The sequence below is a fragment of the Protopterus annectens genome, chromosome 5.part0, assembly GCF_019279795.1.
Source record: "Protopterus annectens isolate FY-2018-M chromosome 5.part0, PAN1.0, whole genome shotgun sequence".
Taxonomy (NCBI): Eukaryota; Metazoa; Chordata; order Ceratodontiformes; family Protopteridae; genus Protopterus; species Protopterus annectens.
The window spans coordinates 444069665-444079563 of NC_056735.1; the positions used below are offsets into that span (position 1 = coordinate 444069665).

Genomic DNA, 9899 nt, shown 5'->3' on the forward strand with positions numbered 1-9899 from the left:
CAGCTATGATGAGGATTTGAGTGATTCAGGTAGTTTTGGACTTTGAAATGCTGTCTCTGGGGTAAAGTTCACACTGAATTTGTTTTGTAGTATGCTCACAATGTCAAACAGATCAGAAAAAAGTGAGGCCATTTTCCATGGCTTCAGAGCAATGTTTCTTGATTTACTAAGATAATTAAAGAAGGATTTCTAATTGCTCCTGGCTTCAGATGCTAACATATGACTATGAGCTGCTTCATTTGATCTAATAATATCTTTCAAATTATTTTTGTTTCTGATAGTCTTCTTGCTATTATTCGTGATTTTGTATTAGTAAATTCTTTAATGAGGTTCGCTTTTCTTTTTCATTAAAGAGTTTATTTATGTCTTTGGATTACTAAGGTGATTAGCATTTTATTTTGTATTATATATAGATCTCTTTGAGATGATTCCATCCATTTATCAAGAGGGTTATAGAACCCTTTGGGGAAATTTTCAGTTTTGAAATCTTGGGGTTGTTGTTGATATTAGAGAATTTTGATACTTCATCTTACAACTTCATTAGGTTATTAAGTTTAAACTCTTGACTTAGGAGGCACTGGATTCAAGTAACGTAAATATTTTGAAGGTGATAATCACTAGGTTATAATACAATTTCATGGACACTTCAGAAAAAGTACAATGTGTAAATCCAGAATATTTTGTTTACAAGTGGGTTTGTTAGCAATTTGATCCAAGAAATTTTTGTTTTTAAAACTAAGAACTTTTGGGAATATTCTACATTGGATATAAAGTTGTTCCAATTTATACAGGAGTAGTTAAAGTCCCTCAAAACAAAAGAGCACTTGTTAATGTCAAATTTGAATATGTTTAGGAAACATACATGATTTTCTGAGGACATGGATGGATTCCTATGACAGGTTATGAGTTGGTAATTTGATTTGCTCATTGTGATTTGTTGATCAATGAGTTCAGTTTGCGGGACACAAGTAATCTGTCTAGAGGTGATACGGTCCCTAATAAATGTGGAAACACTGCAAGTCACCACTGAGCCTAAATGCATAGTGAGCAGAAAATGCAGGTGTGGATCAAGTGTTTCCATGCATTTAAACCAAGTTTCAGTATTTACACAAATATGGAGGTGTTCCAAATATAGGTGATCCTCAAGGTCAAGCAGCTTATTTCTAAGACTTAGGGTATCAATGAGAACTACTGTTAATATGATCCTGTTTTGATCTTAATATGTTGGTCAGGCTATAATGTCCAGCAACAGGATTCTACTTAAGAAAAATAGTCACTATGGGGTTGGCTGTTGCAAACTTGCAGAAACTGTGGGGTGAGAGGTGCCAGCCATTACTTGCAAAGCATGGAGGAGTTTAGAGCATCTCACCCCATGATGCTGACTATCTATCCTGATGTTGAATACTGTTAGATTGTTTTATCTAGGCTTCATTCTTTAGGAACAGAGGATTCCACTCATGACCAGAGTCTTGTCTGCATTTATGACATGCATGCATATCTCTGCATAATCCTCATGATTCTATGTCCCAAGTCAGTCTCTCCTACAGGTACCACTACCATGTTGTAGTCATGTCTTTTAGGAAAAAGAGTCATAAAGAATCTTGAGATACCAGAGATTTTAGAACCAGAAAGAGAGATCACATCAGTCTTTCTTTGCATAACTTAACGAGTGTGGACGCATTATACTATCATTGAAACATTTTTAAAATGGTCTGTTGTAATAGATCTGAGATATTTGACACCCTTGCAATATTTTAATGCTGACCAGTCTGTATGTAATGTGGTATTGGATATCTACTAGCCCTAGTCCTCATGGATCTAGGAGGCTTTGATAAGGATTTTTAAAGCCTCATTGTAAGACACATTAGTGCAGCTTGTTGTGGAATATCCAGGTAGAGAGTGCTGTTTCTAGTAATTGTGAGAGAGGGATCTCCACATTTATTAAGTATTTGCCTCTCTCACTAACAAAATTATATTTGATGAGTAAGAGATCCCACCTGCCCTCTTTAGCAATGAGTGCTAATCCTAACCCTGACACTGCCCCTTCTCTCAACCTTAACCCTACACCTTACCTTCATAAAAAACTTCCTGGGACACTGCCACTATTCAGATTAATTTGACGCTAGGGTTATTGGGAGGGTTTTTGTGTTATTATTGGAAGAAGAAATAGTTTTCCTTTCTTGACATTATTCCATTTGTTATTTTTTGTTTTCAGTATTGTATGTTTTCAACTTGACAATCAGTCATACACAAGAGAATCATATATATATATATATATATATATATATATACATACATACATGTGTATGTGTTCATATATATACATATGCATGCTTTCAGTATTAAAATCTTTAAATAAATAATTTTCCCGTATATGTTGCATTTCTTTAGCTAAGAAGATATCAGTCTTTCTTATGACAGAATGAAGCCATGTTTTAAATAAAAGCAGGGTGTAAAGATGAAAATAATGTCATTATTCAATGCATTTTTTACTATGTTTATGCAGGAATGTCTACCAAAAACTTGGAGACCATCCATTGTACACAAGAGAGATTCTCTACTTATTCGAGAAGTGAGGGAAGAAGATATTGGGAATTATACCTGTGAGCTGAAGTTTGGAAGCTTTGTTGTGAGAAGGACGACTGAATTAGCAGTTACAGGTAGGGTTTTGGTCTAAAGATGTTTTTACTGGTATAAAGAATATTGCTTTTTCTATTTTACTATCATAATATTTTTCTCTACAATGGTTTCATTGTCACCTGTTGCTGCTATGAGTAATTCAGATGTGAGCAACCTTTTGTTTCTGAATTAGTTCTTAATAGCATATTCGTATGTAGACACACAGAAATAGTTCTCAAAATATTAGAAAAATCTGGTTAAAATACTTCCTTAAATTTAGATTTTTTTTGTAGTTAAGCTCAAGCGTTGTCATTTATGTTTTTACAATAACTGAATTCTAAGATATACCAAAAGTAACACCAAACTTCGTTCACAGACTCCACACGTAACAGCACTGCACACCAACCGATATTTCAATACTTCCGTTTATTAATAAAAGAATACAATTGTATAAAAATACAAATTCTTATCCATATGAGTTAAGCGCTTTCATCTACTCTATGTAGACTTCATCAGAGCAATAGTTAGTTACCACAGCCAGCTTAAATACAATCAGCCTGTCTCCTCCTTTAATTCATTACAATTAAATGAAGTAATCATAGTTTAAAGTGCTCAGTGCTTAATTTCCTTGGCGATCACCTTTTCATTAAAAACCATGTCAAATCTTTTAAAACTTCCTTATTTTATACGTGTCATCAAATATAAATAAAAACTTCATGAACACACATAAAATACAACCTAAACAAATGTAAAACACTTACTATTACATTATATACTAAATATAAAAGTGTAAGTCCGTCCTAATAGTCACCATAACTTAGTAAGTAAGCCACTAGGTAGTCCTAACTATTTACTGTTTTCCAGTATGGGCTTAATAGAAAAAGCGCTTAACTCATATGGATAAGAATTTGTATTTTTATACAATTTTATTATTTTATTAATAAATGGAAGTATTGAAATATCGGTTGGTGTGCAGTGCTGTTACGTGTGGAGTCTGTGAACGGAGTTTGGTGTTACTTTTGCTATTCAGTTGACTGTTCCAGGCATATATTGAATTCTAAGATATGTTATTCACAGTGTAGAAACTTGAAAGTACCAACCCATTGTAGCATAGTATGTGTTACTTAAATTGATTTTTCAAAAAAAAAATGTTCACTTTTAATTATGTGCATCTTTATCCAGCATGCATGGTAATGAACATCTAAGAAATAGATTCTATTGAAATTGTAACTAATATTCAACATTTTTAGAACTATTGAATCATATTCATTTTTTATTTTCACCACTGTCTCTCACATCACACATCCTCTACTGCCAACACCATTGTAGTTCTATCCTTGACTATTCCCCATTCCTCAACAGACATCCATTGTGACCCTTGCTGGGAGTGTCTTCCTTTCCTAGCAGAGCCAAAGTATGAAGGTCCTCCAGTTCTCCATGTATAGATTCAAAGAGGAGCAAGACATAATGCAGTGCAGAGATCTACTTTATTCCTAACTCCTGATGTCACAAGAAGGACACACAGTGGGATTATGGAGGAAAAACATTTTCCTCTGTGGTACAGTGCCCTCTTAATTTCTTCCCCTCTGTGCTATAGCAAAAGCACAAAGGCATAACATGGGTATCTATACCAATGCTTGAGTTTTACACCCCAACAGCCTCACCTCAGCAGAGGGGAGCAAGCTCCAAGTCATCACTCTAATCCCCCTCCCCCATCAGATCCAGCATGTAGCACAGCCATTAATCAAACTCAGGTTATTTGAAATATTGTCAACACTTCATCCTTGTATTCCAACAGCAATAGTGAACAAGATTCAATATTAATAAAGAAAAATAAAAACATTAAATAGAATGTGCTGCAGCAGAGGAAGTAAAATGTGATACCTGAACTAGTTTAAGGAAGCAATTGGAAATGATTGAACAAATACTAATTTAGCTCTAACTGTACTTCTGTATTACTCACATTTGATACTGGATTCTGTTTAATAGGCCTTCAAATGTCAGGACTATATACATTTAATGACTAATGTTCAGTATAGTAAAATAGAGTCAGAACATGTAGTAGTTTCACCTACTTGCATTAAAGTGGGATGAAAGCATAAGCAACACCCACTGTAGTACATACCACATGATAAAACTAATCCAAGAGCATGGGGCACACCAACTAATCACTTTTTGAATAAAGAATAAAAAATATTTTGACTCTTATATTTTCCAATATTAATTAGAAGCTTTTAAAAATATATATGAAATATGTGCCATGATGTCATGCAATCACATGGTAATGATAGCTAACTTGTAAAATACTCACTAGTGTAGAATTCATGCTATGCACAGTAATGTAAGAAACATCAGCATGGATTTGGTGTTAAAAGAATTGGTAGTGAAGATGCAAATGTCCTTGTAAACATTCCCCACAATGCAGGAGGCATATTTAATGTCAAAGTTGATGACTGGGGATACTATAAGCAGATTTTTCATTTGTCAGACTGTATGGCTCATTTGTAAAAGTGAATAAGATGCATAGTGTCTTTGAAAATTATACATACAGTTTGATGTGTCATTGGCAAGTACATGAAAAAGTTAAATGGGAAATAAATAGAATTACTATGTGAATGTGTAGCAGCTACTTTATGGTAGTAGTGATAAGGGATAATCTTTTTTTAATATTTTTTTAATGCAAGCGTTTGAAGGAAGGTCATATCACTGGTAGTATGTGGTAAGGTATCTAAGGGTAGTGGAAAGATAATAACTGCACTGAGGAGGCATTTGATGAGGAAAGTGAATATATCGCAGAAGGAGAAATACAAAATGCTGAAGGGTGGTTGGCAGTTTTGTTCTAATAGTAGTGTAAAATAATTTAATTTAAAAAAATTCTTAAGAAGTCAGATTTAAACATTTCTTTATAACCAGGCAATATTTGAAATCTGAATATTGAGAAAATGATAAACAATGAGCTGAAAATAGTGCTACAGGTTCATCACTACTCTTATCAGTGGCGTTCATGCTTCCAAGAAATGGAAGTGTGGAATTGCAATTCCGGTATATAAGGAGAAGAAATTCATAATTTTACAGCAGTAAGTTCAACAGACTGTTATTATAAATTTGTTAAGATGTTTTCTGAACCATTTTATTAGAAGATCCAAACAGGATAACTATTTTTATCCCAGTTGGTTCACACACGTAGTAAGTTTTTTTGCAGCACTTATTATTTTTACTTTTGTGGATGATCTTTTCATTGCAGTAACATTGTTATAAAGATGCATGGAATGTATCTGGATTAAAAAATAGACTTTGACATGGATATGCATTAGGAACTGATCAAGAAATAGGAGATTTTGCAGATATAAAAAATAATGTAGCTGGATAAAAGAATGAATGGCTATCTGTGAAAACTTACTAACCTTATACATAACTGACCTGCTCATGTCAGAGCTTATAAAATTGGTCAAATATGCTTCTAATACCGACTTTGTCTACCAAACTAAAGATAGATCTAGAGCTGAACAATTGTACCAAGGCTTGAATAAGTATGAGCTGGCCAGAATGCAGTAGGCTAGATGTATGTGAAAAAGTGCATTCTGATACTTTTTGTTCTATGAAATGATTCAGGGAGTTATGCATTACAAGTGAGGCACACTATAATTGATCTTTGCTATAAGATTTTAGGGTAATGGTTGATAGCATACTAGGATTTTTCAGCATATTTCTATTTGTAAACATGCAACAAGATGACCATAATATATCATAAAATATTTAGTTCAAGAAATCAAAGACTTCTCAAGGTGCTATAAAACAATAAAATATAAGTAGAAGAAGAGATTGCTTCTCTACCAGGAAAATCATATAAAAATTTTATAGTGCATTCGGCCTAATTTTGTTAAGGATAGAAAACATTCTACCTATTTTTTTTTTTCAAAATTAATAGCACTCATCTTTCATTTATCCTACACGAATAGGTTAATTTCCTACAAGCATTATTCAATTACAGACAGCTAAACTGTGATGCATTAATACGTAATTCATTCGAGGGTCAAAAACTGACTTGAGACTTAGTAATTGGAAGCTGCAAAGGCAGAATTCAGTTGAGAAATAGCAATTGCTGCAGATAGCTGTGAGTCATTCATCTTTAGCTAAACATCGGTTTAATAGCAGCACGGTAAAAGGTTAGACAAACAACCCCTGTCCTGTCTTTTGAGAAAGAAATTGGACATATTAATTCATGGTAGAATTGACATAACAGCCAAAATATTTTGACAGGCTTGGGAGCAAAAAGATTTTCACCTAAGGATTGGAATAAAGACTATGAAATGCTTGTATCTATGTAGCAATGTTATTAATTCATAGAATTCTGGCTTACAAATTTTGATAGCATGGTAACCAAAAGAGAGATAAATATACAAATCATATATAGTTTCTGTTGTCAATATTTATAATATAACAACATCAGCAGAGATTACCTGTAACTGTCAGTAGGTTCAGCTGTGTGGTCTTTAAAACAAAACTATTACTTGCACATTCTGTGACATGGCTGTCTTAGTCTTTTTTGTTTATTTGTTTGTTCTTTGTTTTTATATTTTCTTGATCATGGACTCAGTTGGCTTCCCTACACAATCTTATTATCATTTTAATATTATTATTATTATTAATATTATCTCTGAGAAATTTCAACATAATTTGTCATTTACCACTGCAAGTTCAATTTATCTTGATTTGCTTCTGAATTTGAGGAATAGCAGCGTTAATGCAAGCTTAAATTACGCTTCACTGCCCATATAAAAAACATTTCTTGTATGGATGCACATTCTGCAGTAGGTGAAAGGTCATTCATACAGGTTATTGAGTGTGTTGTGAGCAAGGCTGCAAGACATTGACTTGATTTTCATGTAGAAAATAATTGCCTGCACTGATTCACTCTTTTTTTCACGGTTCTTTTTTCTTTGCGGTTGTGCAAGTTTTGAGTTAGTAAATAGAACGAAGGGCATATGAGGTTTAGTCTTTCCTTTCCTACAAAAGAATGCCTATTTAAATTGTTCTCATTGTCCAGTTGAAGGTTTTACCACTAATTAGTCAAGAACATATTGTAGACATTGTAAAACAGTATGATACAAGCACATGAGGATTTTTTCTCAAGGAATGTAAATTTATGTTATTAACAACCAAACTACAGCAATTGTAAGAGGTAGGTAAGTAGACACATTAGTGTTGCCAGAAGGTTGTACTGCTTTTAATAAAAAGGATAGCAGTAATAAATAAAATTAATCCCATTGAATTTGTACTCACCCATAGGCACTAACAATCACTTGCATTTATTGTTTTGCAGGGGCTAACTAATTGTCTTTGACATGGAAGTACACAATTGTGAATGTTTTAAGCAAGAGACATGCTGACGGTCTGTGTGCTTCCTGCACTGGTGTTCAGTAGGTGAAGATAATAATATCCACATGAACTCACAGCAGTCAATAAGTTGGTTCCCAATTGCAAAGTATTAATAGTAGTGTTACGCTCCACAGATATTAGTACATCATGAGAATTCTGCATAGAGAAAGACTGCTAGTTTTTTGTGTCCGTTCCCATGGAAATTAAAAATGATTCATGTGAACATAATTTATCTGTAACTAAGTAAAGCAGCTATGCAGACCGAGACATTTACTGTCATGAGCTAACATTTAAAGCAAATTCCGCAGTACTTTGGAATATATTTAATTAACAGTACTACTTAAAACTATAATTCTATGTAATCTGTAACTACTAAATGTTATATCTACAAAGCAGTAGCTGTAGCTAAAGCATATTTAAGTTGTATATCATCTAGAATGATTAATTTGTTTGCTTTACTTTTGTTTACTGTTTTATATGCTCTGGTTATGTTCATGTCTGATACAGCTCACACACTTAAAATAGCTGGTCAGCCCATAGGGAATATGGGCATTGTCAAAAACCTAAAACTGCACCCTATCAGTAATTTTATCTGTCTAGCGTATTAAATAATGGAGACATCAGCCTCTACTGAAAATATAAATTATCAACCAGCCAGTTGTCCTTGATAAATACCATATTAAAAATCTCACAGCAAGAAACATATCATGCCCCGATTGTAGAAAATAGGTCTCAAGTAAGTGTGCATCTGCCAGTGTAGTGCCAATCACCTTCAAGCCCTGAATTGTAGCTTGTGTGGCTTTGTCTGAAAGAGGGTATTGCTCTAATCTCAAAGGATGTGTGACCCTGGCATGAGAAAAATTAAGCAGGCTTACCCCATTCATAAATGTGAAGAGTTTAAATTTGTCATCTCTAAGCATTTAACTATATATATATATATATATATATATATATATATATATATATATATATATATAAATATTTATATATATATATATATATATATATATATATATATATATATCATTATGTTTTGTACCTTTCATTATCAAGATTTTGGTCTTGGTATACAAATGAACTATACTTGAAAATTTTTAAATCAATAATTATGAATTTATAATTTATTCATACATACTTTGAGAAGTGCCACATTTTCCCTCCATATTGCATGATGTCTTGAATATTTGTACTTCTTAAGGTGTGACTTTACTTTGTATTTGTTGCTTTTGCTTTTTTTCATGTGTGTGTGTGTGTGTGTGTGTGTGTGTGTGTGTGTGTGTGTGTGTGTAAGCTATAGAGACAGTAATGCATCTCTGAAAGAATTTGGCATTTTTGTTTTCAGAATGGAGTTTACCAAATGACTAATATTGTTTATAAGGTGAGGATGCAATGGCAGTTTGAAGTTACTTTGAAAAATCCAAAACCACAATCTGATATAAGTTAGAACCACATAGCTAAAAAACAGTGACTCCTTAATAGTTCAATAAATAATTTTCTATTTATTCCACAATAGGTAATGAATAGCAATAAATTTCACCATAAATCTTCCGAGCACCTCGGCCGAAAACAGCCTTTACAGAGTTTTTTCTTTGTTTTTTAGCTACGTGGTTCTAACTTACTTTGAAAAATGTTGATATGGTAGAAGAAGCTGGAGAATTGCTGGTTATCAGTAGAAAAGAACTTTAAAAGATGGTGAAGTGGACTGACTAAAGTACAGCTGTTAAACATTTAAACTAACATACTTGTTGACTACATCTGAAGAAAAATCCACTAATATTACCACAGGGTGCAAAAATTACAGCTACATTAGGAGAGTATGCTTACATTCATTTTGAAATGGGAGCAGGAAGAATGAAAAACAGAGGGTTATCTAAACAATAGGAATAAACAGAATATTAAAC

At 33.1% G+C, this 9899-nt stretch overlaps 1 protein-coding gene across 1 annotated transcript in view; it reads left to right on the forward strand.

Moving 5' to 3' along the window:
* Nucleotides 1-9899, forward strand: part of IL1RAPL1 (interleukin 1 receptor accessory protein like 1) — a 4037132-nt gene that overhangs the window by 2128943 nt on the left and 1898290 nt on the right. The window contains exon 5 of the mRNA XM_044072379.1: nt 2507-2660. Within this exon, the coding sequence (XP_043928314.1) occupies nt 2507-2660 (154 nt within the window). The remainder of the gene's footprint in view (nt 1-2506; nt 2661-9899) is intronic.